Raw genomic sequence first — 24,966 nt, forward strand, 5'->3', positions numbered from 1 at the left:
AGAAATAAATGAGAGTATTTCCGCTCTCCCACAATCAATCAATCAATTCCTTCGGTTGACACTTCGATTTTTTTTGCCAAAGAGTCGGGCAAAGAGTATAGTTTCTGAGTGACAGGCTTCATACCTGAGGAGTGGAAGCTAAATCAGTGGAAAGATTAAAAGATCGGTTGGACAATTTCTGTGGGGGGGGGTGTTAAAACCTCCATTTCTCAACACACATAATAATTCATAAGTTCAAACTACTAGTTTGTCAAACATCCGACTGAGTAAAAACTAGAAATTAGGTACCCCCGCCCCCAATAGGGATGCAGATATTTTGACTGGCATATGCCTTATTTAGGGCATTATATGTACGCACCCCTCCCCTCTAAAATCGGCATGCCGGCGTAAATCTGTATATGACAACATCTTGGGTATTCCCCGATAGGGGAGAGATCAGTGGTATTCCCCACAATACAATATTCCCCGCATTATATTTCAAAACGGATCTTGCAGCGTCTCGAAAATGAGCGCAATGTGTTGTGTTTACATAAATTGAATTAAAAAAAAGAGTTTCCTTGAATTTGATTTTTGTATAAAAAGTTTAAAACCTGCAAAATTTCCAGAAATGATCAGCACAGCAGATTTTTGTAAATTTCACATTTTGGTGGGTTTTTTACAATGTGCAATAGGCCTATGTGCGTTAACAATGAGTTCCATTTTAGCTGTACTCAATCAACAGGGGCCGCGGAGCGGTTTTCAAAGTGGGGGGGGGGGCTTAACCAAAAGTGGGGGCTGACCTGACCATGCATGCAAGCAAAAAATCACAATCATATGGTCATTTTTACATTTTTGTAAACTAAGTATGGCAGTGTATCCTATTGCCGGACACCTTTATTTCAGTGCTTTAAAAATGACAACTAGAGGAAATACAATGAAGAAAAATTATACCTTGCTATTCCAAATATTCTGAAAATTATGAATATGATGAAATTATTTTATATTTTCCAACCGTTTTCTTTGCACCGCACTTGCCGCATACCCCTCCGCGAAAAACAATTATTTTCGTGCGTGACAAATTACATCATAATTCCGGACGCGCCACGGACGGGTAAAAATATTCTAAATTATAATGGTGTAAGAAAAAGTTGGTGTGATTTTTTCATGATATATCATCTCATGAGTAAATTCTAAGTTTTGGTTTGCTTTCTTATATCGATTTTGAGCAGATCTTTGTAATAAATTGGTGTTTGCTAACTAATTTCATTTTTTAAAATTTTTTTGATTGCGTGTTCGATATGGCACTTTCCAGTATTTATGCTCGTTCATATCGTGACCCCTCAGTCAAGTTCTATCGATGCGCAGACGATCGTTGACGGCTCTCTACCTCGCGCACGGACGGCCGGATATATACCTTGAGAACTAGCCGCCGTCGACGATCTGATCTATGGAGCGGACGAGATTAAAATTCGGCGAATCAGGCCCGAAATTAGGTCCGTATTGCCATCAGAAATAGATCAATTGGGATCAATTGTTAATGCAAAACTATGTTATATTTTCTGTCATTTTAGAGAAAAATAAGGTAAAAGTTGGATTTTTTCGCCTTGTTTTTGCAAACTTGTTCTTTTAATTGATCTGTGAAATTGAACTGCGGAAGTCTTACGGTACGAAATTGATTTCGTACGCAGTACATATCACGTCCGGAAATATGATAGTGTCCGGTAATACAATACGTGAACTAAGTACAGTTTTGCAAATATTAGTAATTGTGACGAGAGACCAAGAGAGAGAGGGGGGGGGGGTAGATAGATAGATAGATAGATTAAATAGATAGTCATAGATCATACTTACGGTAAGATGGAGGAGGAGAAGAGGAGAATACACCATTACGTAATTAGTAAACAAACATCTTTGTGCCCCGCCCCTTTCTCTTTGGCTTCTGATTTTGTAAACATTGACGTTTCATGACCAATGACGTAATTGATACGGAAGGAGAGCCGAATGCGAAGTCGAGAAGATATTCTGTTGTTTTATAACGTTAAAAATTACCGTACATGTAAGTCGACCGTTTTTGTAACAGTTAAGTTATAGTAATAATTCCTCCTATGTTCCATGGGGAACCAACGAAATTATCAAAATAATCTGTGAACAGGGTAAATTACTCGATTAAAAAAAAAATTCTACCGAATTCAGAAACCTAACACAGATTTTAATATATGGGACAGTGCAAGTGAATTAACCCAGGGAGCGCGAGCGCCGGACCGCGAAGCGGTCCGGCGGCGCTCCCCGGGGCCTGTTGCATGACGAGATGAGCGATACGTAGGAACGTCCTAGGACCATTCTTCCGAGATAGGAAGATTGGCGACAAATCAGCGCTTTCCGTTTCACGAAGGCAATTTTGTCTTCCAAGTCCGCGACATCTTTTGATATCGATAGTATCGGAAAAATATTTAGTCTTCATCGTCACCTGAACCTTTTATTTCGGAATGACGACTTTTCATAAAATCATTTATTTCAATAAAAGGAGATCAAATGATGTTTTATTTATTACTGAGTGTAGAATTGATGTATGGAGCTTACTTTATGAGGTAAAAAGAGAAGAAACTTTAAAGATTCACAAACATAAATGAATAAAATTGAAATTTTCATTGTTTACCTTACTTAGAATACGGTGTCCTTTTAGAGACACCTTTCATTGATATTTCAACGAAAGAGACCCTTGTCCGATATAAAAATTGATTTAACTAAGTAATTTCGACATTTTGTTAGTTCAATATTCTGTATTTTTATAGAATGCTTATATATAATGATAATTTTGTAAATTATGCGTTAATATGTTATTTGTTGAGGTAAAAATATGGTTTGAAAGGGGTAAACAAAATCAACAGTGTCTGATTGTATGAGACTAAAAAGGAAAATATGAGAGGCTGCGTGTGAAACTTCTAATTTATTTATTTCATTTGCCAGATATAACGCAAGAAATACTAATTTGAGTGTTTAGAGTGAAACATACCCCAGTTGCATGATGAGTAAACGATGACAAGAAAAATATGAACATTGCTGCAAACATGGCCAAGTGAATAGTAGTGCTTTGCAATAATAATTAAAACACAGAAAAAGTTGTGCAATCCGCAATGGAAAAATACTATCAGAAATCATGCTAAAAATTTCAACGATCATATAAAACGTTGGTCATGTTTAAAGTTGATCACTTAATTTATGGAAGTTTATATAAGAATATAAAGTTTAAGAATATAGAAAATGTATATGTTTAACGGTAAGGAGTAGAGACTACCGTGATTTCTTTAACATGCATAGGAGCCGAAAGGGGCCTACCCTACCATTTAAAATGCGCCTCTTCGTACTTTCCAAAATCTTTTCTTTGATGAACTTATCTTCATTTGTTATGATTGTGATGGATTCGTATATAAGCTAGGCCTATAGTCTGTATCTTAAATTCAATTAGCTATTTTGTTACTGCAGGAGTTTGTTTTGTTTCACTAGCTGCTTCACATCTCAAGTTATCCCAAATCCAAGAATTGGTTTTCATTGATTAAAATTAATCTCATAAAAAAATAATGAAAATGAAATAAAAATATAAAATGATTTAGCATGTTTAACCTCTTAGTTTTGTATCGAGTGTTTTTTTGCTGAGCGTTATTTAAACACGTTTTTCCTTACATAATTTCTTTTAAAGACATTCGTTTTCATGTTGTTTAATTATCTATAATGAGAAAGCATGATGGGTCAGAGAGATAGTGCTGCCCATTTCGATAAATCAAGTTTATTTTGTTTTAAATAGAAAAGTGGTGGATAGGGCGGAGGGAGAATAAAAGAAAACATATTTTTAAAAAAATATTTGGGCCTTCATCAACCCCGGAAAAGTTAAAATGACATCCGTTTTTGGTCGTCTTGTCGACCTGAAATTGATGACAACTAGCCCCCATATAAAAAAATAACTTGGCGCCATCCTAGATAAAATGCATCATCAACCCCCTAAAAAATATGTTTTAATGTGATATGTCAGTGTGGCTTGCCGTAAGCGCATTTTCTCTCAATGCCGACGGTGGCTGGCGGTGTGCAAAGAAGATCATGCCTACGTAGGACATGTCTGGAGGTGTCTTTCCAAGGACCATTCTTCGTATCGCCCAAATCGGCTTTGTGAAACAGTTGAGCGATATCTCGTTCTTACGTAGAATGGTTCTACGAAAGACCATTTCATGCAACAGGCCCCCGGGTTACAAGTGAATATGATTTCAAGGGGATGTCAACGCATGAATCATGAATGGGTCCATCTATTAACGAGAGGAGATCTAACGTGTTTTTAGGGTGGGGGAATTGGTAAGAGTTGGATATTAGAATTTTCGTGGAAAAAGTCACCAGACAATTCACTGGACTATTGATTTTTAAATGAATTGTGTAGCACTAGCAGTAATGCATGAGCTGAAACTGAGAAACTCACTCTTGTGTGGACAAGGAAATGTAAGAACCTGGCAACAGCAAAAAAAAAAAAAAACACGACAAATTTGCTCTTAGTCCTAGTTTATTTAGGCTCTATATCAATTCTTAAAAACCCATTCTTTTCTGAGGCCATTAGTGAGGGATACATGTTAGATTAAAGTTAGATTCAACAACAGCGAAAACAGGGAGACAGCTGGTAGCCGTCTATTTTGAGTAGTTTTTAAAAACATTTTTATTCATTTTTTTATTTCTCGTATACAGATGGCTTGCGATTATGCAGCCGCCATTAGGGGCATAACAATGCAAAATTCCCTCCAACGGGGTTCATCGATTTCTGTCTTTATTTCATAAATATATATTAAAAAGAACTGGACCAAAATAAAGATTATTATATCGTTTTGGCCTGAAATGCACCAAAACGGGAACAAATACGTGTATATTTAAAGTTATGCTTAAAACTCATCTTTTTAAATCTTAAATTGATCATATATGTTTTTTGGCCCATTTGATGGTATTTCTTAATGATCTGGTGAGAAAGTTGTATATTGTAATATTAGTTTTGATACATTTTGTTGCACAAAGTATTTCTATTACCTTTATACTTAATTTTCCTTTCTCTTAACCGCTTAGAGGCAATTTTGCGGTATATAAAATTGTTATTATGATTATAAATTTTAAAAGGACAGAAAACAGTGACTTGCTTCGTCTATCGTGCAACTCCCTCTTCCATGGTTTATCAGAACTTAGCACATAAACATATATCCATTTAGTCCCTCTACAGATCAAGTTAGAACTTTGGTGTCTGTAATATAAAACTCCATCCATCGGAATTTAGAAATGATTACAGCCCACTCGGTGGAGGATCCACCCAGATAGGGGCATATCCGGCCCTAGACAGCTGGCAGCCGTCTGTTTCGAGTTTTTTAAAAAATTTCTCATACACAGACGGCTCGCTATCGTGCAGCCACCATTAGGGGACTTACAATGCAAAATCCCCCTGTCGGGGCTCTTCAATTTTTGTCTTCAATAAATAAAAATTTTGAAAATTAATGCGACAAAAATGCAAATTAATATTCCCTCTTGGCATTAATTGCAAAAAAACGGAGAAAAATCAGTGAAAAGGAACAAAAACAGTGACTTAACTCAGCTGTCGCGCAAATTCACTTTCCCGTTTTATCGATCTTAAGTACATAAACATATGGCCATTGAGTCCCCTGTACAGATCGCGCTAGAACTTCGGTCTCTGTATTTGGTGAGTGAAGCCAACAGAGTTCAGCTGAACAACCAACATAACAGAGACCGAAGCTTTTGGTCTAATCCGGCCCGTGCCCCCCCCCCCCTTTTAGAGGCACAAGAAATATTTTTTAGGGCCTTAAGCTGCAAGAGTTCCATATGCACCCCCCACTAAAATTGAATATAAAATCATGGAGAAGGTTCTGAATAATATATCTAGCCCTAATATAGAACATATGTGATGGGGGAGTGGAAATACATGCCAAAATATGTCTTTATTCTGTCAAATTTTGAGTAGGATCTAGTGCGTGTAATTGTCCATAGACCTCTGTTTATTTAGTCAGTAAAGGGTCTGTGAGTTGAGTCAAATTATCGGCTGATAATCATTAAAATACCCCTTCCGGCGCTTCTCGCTAGCATAGCGTGAAGAGGTCTTGACTGCAGATAAAACGAGGTGAGTTAGAGTCCAAACTAAGGTAAGCAAGAGTGAAAAAACGAATAAATGAAAATCTGAAGTGAAGGAACCGGAAGTCTCAACAATCATTTGTTATTTTTGGTGGGGGGTGCATGGACCTCTTTTCCCTTTAACTTTATAGAGGAGCCTATTGAGGACATTTTTTTTTTCATTTTTTTTTGCTTCTCAAATTTTTCCTGTACAAAAATACCCCTCCCTTTTGGAAAATCCTGGATCTGCCCCTGAGCCCAATATTGGTGATAGTATTAAGCCATAGATTTTGTTTTGGGAAGGATATGCATGCTCCCAGTTGGTGAATATGCCCCCCCCCCGCCAGTTTAGTGAGTAGTCAGAGTACTCAAAATATGTTCAAACATACCTCCTGTGCCGTAGAAAGGCCGCCTGCATGTACCTTACATTGTAAGCTGTTTTTATAATTTGTTCATCTAGCCATTAAATGGGACCTTCAAATATATTAGGAGTAGCAGGTTTCAGTATTAAAATTTCCCTAATTTTAATCTCTTTTATTTCAGATAGGTAGACTGAATTTCCACACCATGGCAAATCAAATTCACATTTTGACTTCCCATTCAAAAGACGTCAACTGCTGCACGTTTTCTGCCAACCTGCTGGCCACATGCTCCGGGGATAAATCTGTTCGACTCTGGGATGCAACGTCGTTCGAGGAACTCCCCTTTTCTCCGCTCCTCGGCCATTCATACTACGTGCACTGGTGCGCTTTCAGTGCCTTTGGGACCAGGTTAGCAACTTGCTCGACCGACGGGAAGGTCATCGTGTGGGATGCTAGCAGCGGGGAAACAGTAGCTGTGTTTGAGCATATTCAAAAGCCCATCATTAGGGTTTGCGTCTTTTCACCAGACTCTCAGTATTTGTTGAGTGGAGGAGCAGATAATGAACTATGGATGTGGGATCTCAACAAGAAAACATGTACAAGGTAGAGCTTTCAGATGGTTTATGTTTTTCTTTGTAGGAAAAAGATGTTACAGGTTTCATTCATGCAAAAGAAAAATGATATTCCCAATTTTTTTTTACTCTACACGTCATTGATGCAAAACAGGTGGTAATGCTCCTCTTCACCTTAAAGTTTACATTTCATCATTTCTCACCCAGAAATTGCCAGAATATTTTTTCCATTTCAACCCAAAATACCATTCCTAGTAAAAAAAAATCCTGTTTTCTCACTCAAATAACAGTGGTCTTGCCTAAAATACTTTTACTCATCTCTGTAATATCTTCTTTGCCCCTAATCACTAGTTTGTCACAAATTTTGTTATCTCACCAAAATATTATTTTCTTGCTCAAAATTATACCTTTCTCTGTAAATATTTTATCACCCAAAAATATGGGGTTTTTTACCTAAATTACCATTTTCCTACTTGAAATACTGTTGATTGGCCTTTAAAATTTTACCAAGTTGGTTATTAAAGTTGACTCTAATAATTCACTTTAATTCAATTTTCCGAATCAATTACTATAAATAAATAGGCCAAAATGTCTCTTTTTAGCCTTTAAAAAATCTAGATACATGTATTAGGCAATAAATTATTTTTTTATTTTGGGGGGCTAATTTTTACAACCTACTGCCTAAATCTGATACATTTAGATGCAAACAAATTGTTTCTAAACTTTAATAAAACAAATTTGATTTTGATACAAAATATAAATACCGGTACCTGGATTAAACTCAAATAAAAATACATATTGATGATAAAATACAAATGACAGAATCTGTAAAATTTCTTGATGTGAAATCAGACAATAAATCAACTTGAAAAAAAAAAGATCATGTAGATTACATTTCTCATAAGATATCTTGTGTCCTAGGAAAATTAAGTAGAATTGAGCAGATATTACCAATTTCAATTCTCACAAAATTATATAATCCTATGATCTTGCCACAGTTTGCTATTGCAAGATAATATACTAATATAGGGAATTTGTCCACAATATTTATTACAGAGGTTATACTTCTTTCAGAAACGTGCTATTAGAATGATAACAAAGTCACCATACCTTGCCCATACAACAGTTATCTTTAAAAATCTTAATATTTTGACAGTATTTGACATAAAATTTCTAATGTTTTTTTTCTTGTGTACATACAAATAAAAGTCATATTGGCCATTAAATCAATCATTAACTTTGACATTGCTGTGAATGGGGATCTTCCAGGGTTCTTTCACTGCTATTTTGAGCATTTTGAGTTTATTTTCCCCTGGTAAATTTAAACATTGAAAAGGAAAATGTAGGTTAACTGATATTGATAGTATGATTACATGATTACTGTTCTTCAAGTAGCAAACTTCTGGGGAGCGTTTGATCATCATTTTCTTTCATCCAACAAGTTGTCAGATCTGACAACTTTTCTTAAATTTGATTGGCTGACAAGCAGCTTCTACGGTTACTGTCAGATAAAAGTGGGACTTGTCGGATAAAACATCAGACAAGTCCTTTCATGAAGTGCTTCCCAGAATTCATGACCCTACGTCATATTAAAAAAAAAGACAAACATGTCTTACGATTTTATGAATTACCCTTTAATACTCTTACCATTTTTCTTGTCTGAACACGGCTATTTACTTCACAGAAAGTTTGAAGGTCATATAAGTGTCATCACAGCATGTGCGTTCACACCTGACGGTGCTCAAATTGTATCAGGGTCAACGGCTGGTGATCTCAGGGTATGGGACGCCCTTCACGGCCAAGGAAAATGTCTTTTCTATGATCCCGACTGCCATGATCTAGCTCTCACTGGTTTAGCCATCTCACCAACGTTTGGTTCTGCAAGTAAGAACGAGATTTCACTTTTACACTGGACGTTAAATCATACAAGAGTGATATTCATTATCATATAGTACATCCTCACAGATTATTGTTAATCCTTCACTTGCACGTTCCTTCCCCCATCTTTGAAGAAGCAATATAATTGGCAATTGATGTGTTTTATTGTTTATACTGATTATGGTGGTGATGATGAACATGATGGTGTTGATGATGGTGATGATGGTGATGATGATGGTGATGATCATGATGGTGATGATGGTGATGATGGTGATGACGATGATGGTGATAACAATGATTTAAATGACAAAGATGGAAATAATGTTGTTTGTGATGGAGATGACAGTGCTGATGGTATTGATATTGATAATCACTTCAATGATGATGATGATTGAAATGTGAAGATGATGATGGTATTGATTTGATAATGACTACAATGATGATGAAGGTGATGATGATGAATATTGATGATAACTCTGATAATGATTTATGAAAATTGAAATGCTCAAAATAAGCCAATATCCTAGGTTAACATTCTCCCTCTTTGATGGTGCAATTGTTGCGTGTTTTCAATACAGATGCTGCAGTGCGTGATACCCTTGGCCCAAGAACATTCTATATGCTAGCTACGTGTGGTGATAACATTGTCAGACTATGGGATTTAGACACAGTACCAGGTAATCAATCTCTATGAATTTGAAGTAATAGAAATAAAAAATAGACTCACCAGAATTTGATTGCTTGACCAAGAAATTTATCCATGATGTGCTGCATTTGATTCGGATAAGGTAGAATGGGTACTGGCAGGAATCAATTCAAGATCCCAAAAATCTGTGAGCACCAGAATCGGTAGACTAGCTTAGCCGGGGTAATATAGGAGCGCCTTGAGCACCTGACAAGGTGGATATGTGCGCTATACAAATACCCTATATTATTATTATTATTACTAATATTGATAGAGATAAGTCCTTGATAGCACAATGTCTTAACAGAAGTGCTACATGTGGCAAACATGGCGATCAGGTAGAATGCTGCCCCCAGCGAGAGACCATGATGAAACCCAGCACAATTAAGTGTTCTCCAAAATTGTATTGCACAAGCGATTGATGTCAATAGTGTCTATATTATAATGGAAATCAATAGAATGAAACTAAAAGCTGGTTCGTTAATGACAGAAATGTAACTGAAGAAAAATCAATGTAGTTTTCCACAATAAAGAGCTTCTTGCTAAGTTGAGGGAAAATACAGGTGACTAGTAATATTCTACATAATTATCCACACGAGGTGAAGACTTTCTACTGAGTGCAGTGAAGTATGTTTATTGATAGTGGAGGTTTCTGGATTCTACTTGGCTGTTTGTTTCTTATGAAGGAAATCCCCTAGGAAGAGAATGAAAAAAATGCTGAGCATTCCTTTGTGAAATTCAAGTATACAATGTATGAGTGAATTCTTGTCTGCTGCAGTGCTTAACAATGAAGTCTAGATCATGATCTGGAAAATAGAACAAAAGCGTAACATTGTGGATCATTTGACCTGGGCATAACAAAAATTAGTCTAGTTACTACAGACATCTAGGGGCCGTTTCACAGAAGTTGTAATTGATTGGATCAATCGCAACTCTTTGTAAGACAGGGCACTTGTGGGTGTCATAAAGCTTTTCGTAAAGTTACGCATGACTTTACCTACAACTGGAACATGTTCTTGGGTGCTAAGTCAGCTACATAAGGATACATCATTTACCCAAGAAAGGGTCACCATCTTGTTTAAAAGTCAGTAGGAACTCACAAACGGCCTTATGAAACAGTTTCTTGGGCCTCTGTTTAGAATTAGACTTGATCAAGCACATGCTAACAGGAGGGACATCATCTCTCATAGATCCCTCCCTTTCATTTATGTATACTTCGATTTGAAAATTGTCTATTGTAATTTTATAATGTTATCAATTTTTGTATGTACTTCAAATGTGATTATATGTTGCTACATGTATGTCCATTGTGTCATAATTGTAAATAATAAAATAAAATAATTGAATTGAAATTCAATAATTTTATATAGAAAGCCATAGAAATTCCTATTTTCCCTGTTCCGAAGACCCTCAAATATGTGTTTTCAAAGGACAGCACCTGCTCATACTACTCGGCACAACATAGTGGCAAACTCCGTTCAATTCAACGACAGCAATAGCTCTCAATGCTCTGAAGAGCGATTCATTCATGACTAATTTCATGCATATTCATGCAAAGCTCTGAAACATACATGTAGAGTTTATACCATTCCAGAGCATTGCATTTTTAGCAATCAATGATACTAGAGCAGTAAGCCAGTTCGTAGTTCCTTTCTGCGCATGATCAAAATTCTACGCATGATCAGAAGAAGGTCATTTGTACTAAAGTGACATGGTGCTTTAAAATCTAATGAGATAAGCACCAACTTTGATGTCTTGATTATTCATATATTCTTTTGAATTGTCGTTTTCATTTACATCCACAAAAAACAACAATGCGTCCACGAACGACTGGTAATTCACAGTTTGCAAAGTACATTGTGCAACATGCTAAGATATGCATTTAAAGTAGGAATGCAACAAATGCCTTCATTAAGTGTTCATTTGTGTGCTATTCTAGTCACCTGGTCTATTCAATTTATTCATCCTGCTATGTAAGGCAAGCTTACGTAATATCTTGCTTTGAAATCTGCCTATCATGATGAAAGAAATGAAAGGTCATTTGACCAAAATTGTCCATGAAGTAACTACGAACTGGTCTGTTCTGGAGACCCCCCATTTTTGTTTAGTTCCAGAGCCTCCGATTTTTTTTGTGCAGCATGTTCATGTAGGTATCATTTTATAATTGATTACCCCCCCCCCCCCCCCCCAGATTTAGACTATATGAACTTATATCAGCCACAGAAAAAACAATTTTTGTGTACAAATGGCTTGCTCTAGATGACTTTCAGACTTTGTTTATTGATTTTATGTGGCATACCTGACCCTGGTCTCATATTCTTCTGAATGCAGCGTGTTCTACTAGACTTCGATGTGATCTGAAAGGCCATTCAGCCACTGTACAAGCCTTATCTTTCTCTGCAGATGGACGCCTTCTTGCTTCAGGGTAGGTTATCTGCTTTGTCAACATTTTTGTCTGACAAGTTGTCAGATCAGACATCTTTCTTTGATTTCGAGACCTCATATACGAGCAGCTGCTCAGTATGTCATTTGATATAAATTCCGCAAAAATCCCATTTTATCAGAAAATTGAGAATTATAGATTTGCATAAATTCACACCCTCCTTGATGTTCACATCTTTATATCATTTATTATTTGTCTTTTATTTATCATATATTATTTATGAGTCATTTACTATTGGTTTATTATTTCTTATTATCAATTGTTTATCATTATTTATTATTCATTGTGTTTGGGTGATTATTTATTAATTTGGTATTATTCATTTCTTTGTATGTATTCTGTAACATAAACAAATGAAATTTATATAATTTAATCAACTTTTTTTCACTATTACAGGGCAGTGGATAAGCTAGCTATCATTTGGAATCCAGTGAGTATATATATATATACCTGTGATCCATCTTTGACTTTTTTTATGAAGTGCAAAATTAATGTTGCCTTGAATTGGTTATACAATTTAATATTTAAGTAAAATGATATTGACAAATCATATTTGCATTTCTCGAGTGTCTGCTGGATAAATGAATAGGCATGTCATTCTTTATTGTTATTGTCCACTCAAGGTTGCAAGTTTAGTATTATGTTCTAAAATTAATAAAAAAAATATTGAGCAGATAGCTACCTGGTAAACCCGTCCTTTTTAACTTCACAAAATGCTTGAACCATGATAAGTTGAGAGCTTTCTTTACAGCTTTTCATATGAACCATGAAACACAGACAAGTCGTATCAGGAAGATCACACATATAGGGATAGTTGACATGTATTATTAAAAGCCAAAATACCAGTAAAGGGCTTTATAGTCACATTGGGTTGCTTTTTTTACTACACAGATGCTTTCTTGAACATAGAGTCTATGGTCAAAAGCCTTCATGACAAAGCGGTCTTTGTCTAAAATTGGTTTTAATTAAAAAAACAGCAGTTTCATCCATGATTCTGAACAAGCAACATATTTGCCATTTTTTTGTCAGCTCAGAATGTGAGGATAATCCGGGCCCCATCTTACAAAGAGTTACGATTGATCCAATCAATCACAACTATGGACAGCCAGCAAGGTCAACATCTTAAACACATTTTTGTTCAAAATATTTTTTAAAAATGATGTTAGTTCATACATTCACTGTTTTTTCTTGACAATTCGGTATGCTTCTCTTTGTTTTCAAAAGACTGAGCAAATTTCCTGAAGAAAAAATGGATTTTTATATACTTGAGATTGATTTGATCAATCTTCACTCTTTGTAAGACAGGGCCCTGCTGTTTTGGTTCACCAATTTTTTTCGACAAAGACCTCCCAGCTGTTCATTGTGATTTGGCAGGCATTTTCAATAGATTTACTCTGTTCTAGAATCCGTTCTTGTTAAAATTGCAAAAAAAATTAATTACTGTCCCAACATAAGCATTATTTTAAAAGCAGAATATCAATTCTGTGATCTCTTTTTTTCCTCTTTGCAGATTATTGGTGAGATGTTGTACACTCTGGAGGGTCATGCAAGGTGATTACAATAAACTACCATTACTCAATCTTTATTTTGTCGTGTTGGTGCAGGATTGCCCTTCACACCACACTTCCTAGCACCTCATCGGTGCAGAAATGCCCTTGCACAGTGCCCTTATGCGCGCTACTAAGGGTTTTTCTGCATGCGTGCAATACGGGTAAGTGTGGTGCTTGGGGCGTTCCTGCACGAACACAACGATTTTTTCATCTTTTATTCTCCAAATTGCCAACTGTATAATTTATCTGTCTTTACCACATATTAAATAAATTAATTAATCAAAAATGAAAAGTTGACTTTAGCAGCCGATCAGGGATTTTTTGTGAATGGAAACATTTTGTTTCCTAATACACACAGGGTAGCGTGGGCGACAGTAAGAATTGAGAAGTTAGAGAAATATTTAGCGAAATGACGAATCCCAGGTGCAGGGAAGAATAAGGATTAATCAGTACAATCTACATTTTCCACTCTCCACCCAGGTTTAGTAAATGGGTACCCAGTAGGACAGTATTCCTTAAATGCTTGAGCTTCCAATCAGGGTAGCCGTGCTAAAGCCAGGGTAATACTATACAGCGCTTGTATTAAGTGCTATATAATGTTGCATGTTATTATTATTATTAATTACAAGTGAGATCAAAGGAAAGTGTTTAATGACTTTAAAAGAGCAATAGTGTAATAAATGCATGTTGTTGAGTATTGTGGTTGTCCAATCTCTCACGATTGACGCATATAAATGATGTCTAAAGATGGCGCAATCACAAGTTATGAAATGCGTAAATTCACTTGATTGATTTTCTGTCCTGTGTAGGTATGTGACGACTGTAGCCTTCTCCCAAGACAACATGTTCCTAGCAACAGGCTCTCACAGTAAAGTCCATGTCTGGAAATTGGGTTTCAACCAGCCGTTACAACCCGCAGGTATGTATCACGACAGGGTTCTGGAGGTACCGTGGGTCAGTGAATGTTTCCCCTGTCTCTTAATTACAAGATCTTGGGTTCACATCCCGTTGATGTGCACATATCAATTTATAAGACATAACTCCAGATTTACTAACCCCTCCCCACGTGTTACAAAAAGAAAATTTCAACTTTTCAACGAAAAGAAAGTTTTTCAACCTTTGCATACCAAATATATAATATTTTGCAAACCCATCTGTGTACCAAAGACTGAGTCATATCGGTGTTAGTTTTCCACAAAGCCCCTCCCCCCCCCCCCCCCCCGGCCAAACATGTCATGAATTGCATTGTTCTTCTGTATTGTATATTCCTCAGTAGAAACATGTATTGAATAGCATAAATGTCTATTAAGTATTATCAAAGTACAGTTTATCTTCATTGTTTTAAGGGTTAATGTCATTAAGTAAACTGAGTAAAATTGATTTTTATCAAAATTTCACATTTGACGAGTGAAATACAATTGTAATGGTTACCATTTACGAATAAAAATGATATCATGTTATTCCATCTTGCCAAAATAAAGGTAATGGGTTATTGATAGCTATAGTTTATCTTTACTCTAATTCTGAAATTTTTTGCATTTAATTCATATTTGTATTGCTTGAAAGCTTGCATGATATGTATTCAAAATAGTGTTTAAAAATGTGAACAATAATATTGAGAAAGAAAAAGTCATAACAGAGGTCATTTCATATCGGTGTACTTCAATAAGACTTTAATAACCTAAAGTTAAACTTTTGCTTATAAAGCATGAATGTGTTTTCCACATTATATTACTGAAAACTTGAGCAAACTTATTGGCATTTCATTTAAAAAACAAAGTTTGATATTTTAATGTCATAAAATCAAAGACTGATCGCTATATTGAGTTGTGAAATAAAGCTGAGGCTGAAAAGGGCATTTCACTTATTAAAAAAATAAAAGGGGGATTATAATATTCATTCTTTCAGTTCATGCTTCATGTATAACATTCTCTCCATTCCTTTCACACCTAGACTTGAAAAAAGACAAACACTTTTTAGAAATCCTATCCCGACATTAAAGTGGGTTTGAATTCTTTATCAGAATGTCTCCAACAAATGATTAATAACGGTGAAAACATGCTTCATAACACTTCATTCATGTAATACAGTAATGTCTGGTTTATAATTGATAGTATTAATAATTACACATCCAGGAGGCTGTAATAAGAGAATAGCTTGGGGCATGGCTTTACTCATCATCATGAATACCTTAACATTGGTTGTTTAATGGAAATTTGTCCATTATTCAAGACAGTGATTTTTCATCCAGGACTTGGATGTACTCTGAATGTAACATTCAAAGTCTGTGACGCATGAAAGATGTTTCGTGCCACAGCCGAGTACTTCAAGCAAATACGTGTTATAACAGATTTTAACTCTCACTCCCTTCCGTTGTGAGGCTTTTATAATGATTATTTATCCAATATTCAAGGGATCTTTCCGTTCCCATTAGAAATTTGAAATGGTGAGTGGGAAGTAAATGATGATTAATGGCTTGCCAAAAGACATTGATGCTATGTTGGGTGTTGAAAATACTCATTACAGTCAACTAACACAGAGATTAAGGTTATATGTCATGAATGTCATGAAAGTGGTTGTCAAATATTCAGTTTTGGTTGATAAGTCATGTTTGATCTAAATTCAATCAAAACTGCAAAAAACACTATCTGCTTGCATTCTGTTGTAATAGGTAAATTGCCAATTCGTCTACTGCCAACTCGTCCACCCCCCACACAGTTTACCTTCATTTAGTCCAATGCGTTCCATCCATCAACTACATGTCTAACCATTTGGTTCAATCATCACTTTGTCTTATCACCAGATCATCTGTGACCATTTTGTCTCGTAACTAGTTGGTCTAATATCAATTTATTTTAAGTCATTAGTCCAATTAGGCCAAATAGTATATGGACTAAGTGGCTATTGAAACAACTGGTTATTAGAGGAAATCGTGAGTGGACGAAATGGCAATTAGACCATGTGGATAGTGGATGAACTGATGGCAGACCAAATGATAGTAGACGAGCTGGCTATTGGAAGAATTGGCAGGAAACCAGTTGAAAATAAACCTCTGTGTATATATGGAGGAAAAGGTTTTAATATTGGATATGTGAAAATTCATTTGTTTGAAAACATCCTGCTGCAAGTTCTAAATCATCCTTTTCAGAGTTTGGATTAGTTATATAGATACATCAGTGAAGACTGCATCATAATGCAAGCATCTATGGTATGAAAACGAAATCAGTTTTGAATGGAGCACATCATAGTGATTTCCTGGCCTCGCCTTACAAAGAGTTGTGATTGATCCGATCGACCTCAAGTATATGGAAGTCCATCAGCGTTATCTTTTTTTCTTCAGGAAATTTGCAAAATGTCCTTCGTAAACAAAGAGAAGAACTCTGAATTTTTTAGAAAACTATGTATGTATGAAGAGACGTCATATCTGGAAAATGTTCTAAATAAACATGAACTTTCGATGTTATCGTTGCTGGCTTTCCATAGTTGTGATTGATCAGATCAATCACAACTCTTTGTAAGATTGGGCCCAGATCAGCTATGACTTGGAGCTCTTGAAGTAGGGCATTAATCCAATTATTAAGCCTACAATTAAACAACATACTGATCCAAGAATATCTGTATTCCGAAAATAAAGATAAGTACTTTTCAAACTTGCATATTTAGAACTCTGATTTGTTTTTGAGTTACATAGTGTGCTTGATTTTTTTCCCCCAAATATTTTCTTCAATTCTGATTTTCTTTTTTTATGCAAAAATATTGTCTTTCATCCTCGACAGTTTCATCAGCCAGTCCGTCTGCCCCTTCTATTAGCCCGGCCAATCAGCAGAGCTCTCTCACGGAAACCGGACCTTCGTTGGCTCATAACGTGATATCTGATTGGACGGTTGATGCTGTGTGTGAGTGGTTACAGAGTATCGAGTTAGGGCAGTACTGTGAGGTGTTCAAAGAGAATCACATTGATGGTCAAGAGTTGCAGAATCTCACTACCGATGTCCTTTCTAAAGACCTCAACGTCAGTGAGTACAGGTTATAGCTTATACAGAGTACAGTACGATCATTACGAAAAAGAAAATATATGAAAGAGTAGATCGACTAATTATTTCATGCATGAAACATTGCTTTATTGCTGACAAAATTATTCCCTATTCATTTGTAGTTTATGGATAAAATTAGTTAGTTGGCTTGTGCTATTGCTACTAATAAATGTGCACCTCGCCTCTCCCACCTCCTTCCTTTTCTCTATCCTCCTTAACCTTTTTTCTCTTTGTTCCCCTTCCTACCCCATCCTCTCATCTATACCCCCTTCCCCCTCCTTCCCCACCCTCTCTGTATTCTCTTTCTCCCCTCCCCACCCCCTTCCTTTATGTCACCTCCATCTCCACCCACCCTTCCCTATTTGTATCCCCTTTCCCCTACTACCCCATCCTCTCATCTGTACCCCCCCCCCCTTTCCTCTCCTCCACCCTCTCTGTATCCTCTTTCTTCTCTCCTAATTCCCCTCCTTTATATCACCTCCACCTACCCTTTCCTCTCTGTATCCCCTTTCCCCTTACCCCATCCCCTTGTCTGTACCCCCCTTCCCCTCCTCCACCCTCTCTGTATCCTCTTTGTTCCCTCCCAATCCCCCTCCTTTATATCACCTCCATCCCCACCTACCCCTTCCCTCTTTGTATCCTCCCTCCTACCCCATCCTCTCCCCTACTACCCTAATCTCTCTACATTCCCCTTCCCCCTACTACCCAACCCTCTCTGTATCCAATCCCCCTGTCTCTGTCTGTACCCCTCCCCTCCCTATTTCTTATCTTTAACCAACCCAGTCAAAGCAAGCTGTGCATTTTACTTTTAGCCAACCTTCACTCAAAGGTAATAAACATGAAATGGCAGAAGCTTCAATGCCTATCACCTCTTCTCTCTGAGGGAACTACATACACCAAAACATGTCTACCTTGACAAAGAATCTCCTGTGACTGCCCCACTTCTTTTGAAATGTTGTATTGGATGAGATGTCCGATACCGTGCCCTATAAACTTTATATTTCTTCAGTCCCTCTGGGCTACAACGGCACTTCATTCTGATTAGATGTTGTCATCTATGTCATCTTTGTCCTTTATCAGGGGGTCTTTAGAGAATTCTGGAAAGTTCTTGAAATGTCGGAGCCAGCAATCCATATCATACATTAAAGTATTTAAATACTTCAGTTTTGTTCCTGTATTGGTGGAGAAATGTTATGTTGGAGCATTAGGTAAACACTTGATCTTAGCATTAGGTTATGTTATGAATAACATTAATCTTTCATTACTGTACCTGAATTTCAGGAATGAATTTAAAAATGTGTTGTTTTTCTCATTATGATTCATCCAGAGGCCCTTGGTCATCGTCAGAAGATCTTGAGAGGTATCCAGGCAGTCCGTGAAAAAGGGTTCTTCTCTGGGTCTCAAGGACCAGTACCAGGTAAATAGTCTATCTAAAGAGTATGATCCGGGGGCTTTTTACAAAGATTAAGTCTTACCAAAAAAATCATACTAAAATTCCCAGTTGCATGTGATAGATCATGCTCCTCAACTCTATTATGACTTTGCTTGGTTTAATGGGGAGTGGTAACCTAGTTTAGTTCTTAAACAAACCAGTTGAATTTTTTTTTTTTTGGGGGAGGGTTGTCAAACACTTTGAATAATCTAAGAAAGTGTCTGACTTTCTTAGATTATTGTTTATTGTTTCTTAGATATTGTTTATATAATGTTTATATAATGTGAAATCATATGTAGTTGCAGCAGAAAATGATTTCCTAGGAAATTCTTTAAAACATACTAGTAACTTAATTCTGGGGGTGTTTCATCAATATTTTCGTCCGACAAGTTGTCAGATCTGACAACTTTCCTAGATTCTGATTGGTTGAGAAGCACTGTTACTATAGTAACTGTCGGATAAAACAGGACTTGTCGGATAAAACGTCTGACAAGTCCTTTCATGAAACGCTCCCCTGGTGGGTGTTTCATAAAGTGGTTCATAAGTTAAGAGCGACTTTAAGAATGACTGTCAACTTTCTTAAGCTCTAAATAATCACCATTGAACAATAATGGAATAGCCTACCCCCATCAGTGAGAAGTGCTAGTAGTAAGAATGCTTTTTGTTCCCAGTACTTGAAGTGGTGCTCTTCCAGGAAATAGCCCCTTCACTTTCTGCAACATGCAGACATCAGTATGTGAAGCACAGATAAAGGCATTTTTTTTAATATATTGTATGATTTACATGTATCTTAACTACATGCAATACATCTAAAAGTTTGTCATCACGTATGAAATAATTATGAGTTTCTCTGTTAATTTCATTGAAAATAATTGATGATTCGCATATTTCGTTTCCACAAGTAAATTTTCGTATATACTTTTCACATTGAGTAGCAATCATATTGATTTACCTGAATTTAAATAATTGAAATGTAGGGGGGGGGGGTCCTGTATTGTAATACTGATTGATATCTAGATGAATTAACGTTACTTCCCTACATGGCACCTATGTACCATCATCTTTTTTTCCCATGTATTCACTTCTGATTATTTTGCATGTTCTGTTTGTTTTTTTTCCTTGTGTAATTTGCTTGTCTGTTATACTGTAAATATTTGTTTACAGGGCCCCTGGAAAACAGTACAAGACTACTGATGGGGTTACCCTGTATAAATAAAACGAAATAAATAAATAAATGATCAATATCATTTACCACGAGAAAGGGTCAGCAGTTCTTAAAGTCGCTCTTACCTTACGATCAGCTTTATGAAATGCCCCCTGGTACAGTGATAATTCTATAAATGACTTGTCATATTTGAACATTCACTTTGTTTGTGAAACTGCCCCTCTCCTTATTTTCTTCATGTTTATGTATATTGTAGATGATCAGATACCTGATGAGTACCTGTGCCCTATCAGTAGAGAGATCATGAAGGAACCAGTCATAGCAGCAGGTACAGTTGATAATTTGTGTGTTTTATGCATGTAAATACATGGGCACAGGTTGCACCCTTTTTGTGACGTCGCTCATAAAAGCTCTGTCACATCGCTCCTTGCAAGCCTTGCGGGTGACTAGTTTTGCTACCCCCTTGTCTGCTGCATTGACAGTATCTCGCAGGCAAATCACATGCCAAAGCGCACGCAAGCCTGATTCGCACGCAGAAAAAATTTGAACATGCTCAAAACATTTTTTGCGGGCAATCACCTGCTGCACTCGCCCGCAAGGCTTGCACGGGCCGATGTGACGGGGCTTTAAGCGTTAATCCTGAGAGATTGGTCAAAAAGTGTAACCATCACTGTGCCTTGATCTCAGTGTTTCTCTTTCAAAGTGATAACAAACCTCATTTAAACACCACAACTTCCCGGAATCTCACAGTTCTTCTGCTTCCTCATTCTTCCCCGTATTTAAACACCACAGTTTCCCGGAATCTCACAGTTCTTCTGCTTCCTCATTCTTCCCCGTATTTAAACACCACAGTTTCCCGGAATCTCACAGTTCTTCTGCTTCCTCATTCTTCCCCGTATTTAAACACCACAGTTTCCCGGAATCTCACAGTTCTTCTGCTTCCTCATTCTTCCCCGTATTTAAACACCACAGTTTCCCGGAATCTCACAGTTCTTCTGCTTCCTCATTCTTCCCCGTATTTAAACACCACAGTTTCCCCGGAATCTCACAGTTCTTCTGCTTCCTCATTCTTCCCCGTATTTAAACACCACAGTTTCCCGGAATCTCACAGTTCTTCTGCTTCCTCATTCTTCCCCGTATTTAATACGGGCTTTCTAAGTGCACTGTGTTCTGTATTTAACTTTACAAGGGAAAAAAAATTCAATGGGCATAATAACACAAAGTGTGACAAAAATCATTAAGAGAGAAAAAAATTACTAACAGATTAAAACTGGTGGGTATTTGGGATTCATTGTTTTACCATTCCTACTTGCAGGCAGCCACGCTTACTTATCTTGTATGTCTTGGGAATGAGTGGCTGACCCACAATTCTCATTTTTGGTCACTATTGGTCAATATTTGTAATGTGTAGATTAAGAATTTGGATCGTGAAAATTCATGACTTTTAATTGTTCTTGGGATGCATTCAAGATCCATCTATTGGTATTATGCCATTGGTATTTTAAAGCAAACATGTCTGACATGAATAAGCTATATAAAAATTCTATGTCTCATGTTTCAATTTCCAATGAAACTGAGGTCATGGTCCTGTTCCCTGCTGAAATTATGGGAAGACGATGATTGTCGCAGACAATAAAAAACTTCACTGTTTTATGCTAACCTTTGCTCTTATTGATTGGTACGAATGCATCTTTGGTGCCTTTACAGATTCATGCTGGCTATACATCCAGGATTCTTATCATTATTTCATTATTTCATGCAGATGGCTACACTTACGAAAGGAAAGCCATAGAGAACTGGTTCCGGGCGGGGCGTAACACCAGCCCCATGACCAACGCTCCCCTATCTTCCATCAACCTGACCCCTAACCGAAGTCTGAAGATGATAATAGCTCGGATCTACGATTTATGATGCGATCGGGGCAATTCCATCACATCTATATCCACCCTCCTGCAGTATGTTGAAGTCAGCTGAGAATCCGAACCAACTAGAAAATGGGATGAGAGGATGTTAAATTGATTGATTTTGAGTTCAGTGTTAGTGTTGAGACTTTCAGATTTCCTTCTGTAGCCCATTATTGATAGCTCAATGCCTGTTTGGTGTTTTGTTAGTGTTAGTGGCATATTTCAGCTTGCCTTCTCTCGCTTTCAGCACCTGATGTGAGTTAACACTAACAAGCCAGGTCACACCATTGATTGCTCAATGCCTATTTGGTGTTGTGTTGTTGCTAGTTTTGGTGTAAGTGTTGCTGTTCAGTTTGCCTTACCTGGCTACAACTTCTAGTGCAAGTTTGGTGGCGTGTTGTGAAGTTTAGCCCAACACCAACACCAAAAAGTCAACACCAAGCTTGAACTCCCCCTTCAGTCTACGTATGGTATCATCATTATAATGATCATTAATATGTTTGAATCTCCATGCAATCTTTTCATGTCTTCATTGAAACCAGACATTCCAAACCATCATTAAGTACACTACAATAATGTTAAGTGAATGAAACATACATGTAGACTGGAGAGAAAAAGGGGATGTATATGAATCAGTTACTTGTATTATGTACATGTATTTATCAAGATATTATACAGATAATGCCTGCCTAGGGGATGAATAAAACAATTCATTTCCCAGACAGAGTCACATTCTTTCCAAGGGATTATGTTTTGCCTAAATAGCACAGCGCTGAGGAAAAATTTTCTCCCAAGGAATAAATATGGCTTCGGAGGGGAATTAAAATGTTATTTATTAAACAGATAGACCAGGCAATATTTGGTATAATATATATACCGTGTTTACACATTGACTCGGCTCGCGTGTTGAATCCGCGAGCCGTGTAGAACACTGCGAATAAGGGATCAGAGATCGTGTTCATACGTACATATGAAAAGGCGAGTTCAACACGGCCCATGGATCTCGAACGGAAGAAGAATTATGACGTCGCAAAGTAAACGCGGGAAATTCACCGCCGGAATTGAATCTTGTCCGTGCGAACAACAACATTGCCAAAAGTGAAAGCGCGCGGAGTGACCTAGGTCAAGAGAGTTCGACACGGCTTTCTGTTTACACACGAAAAAATTGCCGAGTCTGACTCGGGTCGCGGGTTCAAACCATCGATTTTGTAGGATCGATAAAGCCGTGTTCGACACGGCTCGCGGATCACTCTGATCGCGTTCACAAAACATGAAATTGCCGTGTTGAGCACGGCTCTCGATCACGTTATGGTACTAATTGGAATCTACATAACATATATAATATATATATTTGTATTTTCAAGATTCTACAACATTACTATGAATATTTGTACATAAAGTATTAAGATGAATTTGTAGGTATAATGTATATTGTGATGACAAGAACAATACATGTATATGAAAAATATTAGTTTCATCAACTAATAACAATTTATATATAAATTATTGATATGTAATTCATATTCATGTGTATCATTTATGGTGTGTGCTTTCTTTTATATTATCTTTCATTGTGTAAATTATGATGTCATATATGATGAGTGTTATTGTATGAAATATTTTGATAATTGATTATTATATGTTCAATTCGTTTTATTATGTATTCTTTTGTGGCATTTACTTTATTCATGTAAGTATTTTCCATTCTGATTTTTTTTTTAATTTCAAGTGAAGGGTATGTGTTAAATCCTATCTACTAGGATTGTTCCCAGGCAATCAGCAATCTATTTCCTATTTATGTTGCAAAATTACAATAGAAATATAATTTGTAATTATAGTAAATCATTGTATATTTTTTATGACAAGAAGTACATGTAGACCGAGAATAAATTGCCATTTTGTGATTAAATGCAAGACATACGATTGATTATAGGACCAAAGATTGACTTTGCAATCAGTCGCAAGTTTCATGCGACACCCCATCAGAGGAAAGTCAGACTTGAGAGATAATATGGGGGCCATTTAATAAAGAGATACAACTATTGTAATACCTTGGTCACATTTGCTCTACGTTGGCCGTGTGACTAGTCCAAAACAGCCACTTTATTTGTTTTCATTCAAACCACCTGTATGTAGCTAGTACGAACAAATGCTAAAATAGCTGTTTTCAAATCGCCATACAGCTGCCATTGAGCAAATGTGACTGAGGTGTAACTTTGTTGTTCTGGCAACTACCATGGTAACAGGGCCCAGCAGCCAATCAGAATCCAGCATTCCAATGAAGTTGTAATAATGGCAAAGTTACATACAATACATGTCAGTTTCTATCAAATGGGCCTCAGGAGTTTGAAAAACTTTCAATTCAGAGATAATCAGAGACAACCTTAAAGTATGGAACGGTTAATTATTGAGTCTGATTTTAACATTGAAGTTTATATTTTGCTATTTTCTTGGATTTTAGATGCTCAATGGGTTTCCAAGATTAGATTCCACCTAACTTTATGAATCATGCAAATGTGCATTTGATTATGAAATGAAATTGTATGGTTATTTCAAGTTATTTATTGAATATCTACCTGAATATGTAATGAAAATACATGAATATGCAATCAATATTTTTAATCATATGATTAACCGTTGAACAATTTTTTTTATATAAGAAATCATGTAGCATCTTTGATTTTTATTGAATTATAGAATGTCCACATCTAAAATACACGGATTGAATTATATGTTTGGACTTCATGCACTGGTATATCTAGGGGCAAGGGGGTGCAAGAAAATATTTTGAAAAGAAAAGGGAATGGAAGAAGGAAGAAAAAAA

At 36.6% G+C, this 24,966-nt stretch overlaps 1 protein-coding gene across 2 annotated transcripts; it reads left to right on the plus strand.

Annotated features, from left to right (window-relative positions):
* Positions 1–1,938: 1,938 nt before the first annotated feature.
* LOC121411895 (WD repeat, SAM and U-box domain-containing protein 1-like) lies at positions 1,939–23,030 on the plus strand. Of its 2 annotated transcripts, none has more exons than XM_041604783.1 (12): positions 1,939–2,035; positions 6,661–7,082; positions 8,736–8,935; positions 9,508–9,606; positions 11,946–12,039; positions 12,454–12,487; positions 13,568–13,608; positions 14,417–14,526; positions 17,384–17,623; positions 18,969–19,058; positions 20,495–20,566; positions 22,001–23,030. In XM_041604783.1, the coding sequence occupies exons 2-12, from the start codon at positions 6,685–6,687 to the stop codon at positions 22,147–22,149; spliced, it is 1,527 nt and encodes a 508-aa protein (XP_041460717.1). In that variant the 5' UTR covers positions 1,939–2,035; positions 6,661–6,684; the 3' UTR covers positions 22,150–23,030. The 2 variants fall into 2 exon arrangements, with proteins under 2 accessions (XP_041460717.1, XP_041460716.1); XM_041604782.1 differs by having other exon boundaries at positions 1,945–2,035; positions 6,665–7,082.
* Positions 23,031–24,966: the final 1,936 nt, after the last annotated feature.

This window comes from Lytechinus variegatus, chromosome 3 (genome assembly GCF_018143015.1).
Source record: "Lytechinus variegatus isolate NC3 chromosome 3, Lvar_3.0, whole genome shotgun sequence".
NCBI lineage: Eukaryota > Metazoa > Echinodermata > Echinoidea > Temnopleuroida > Toxopneustidae > Lytechinus > Lytechinus variegatus.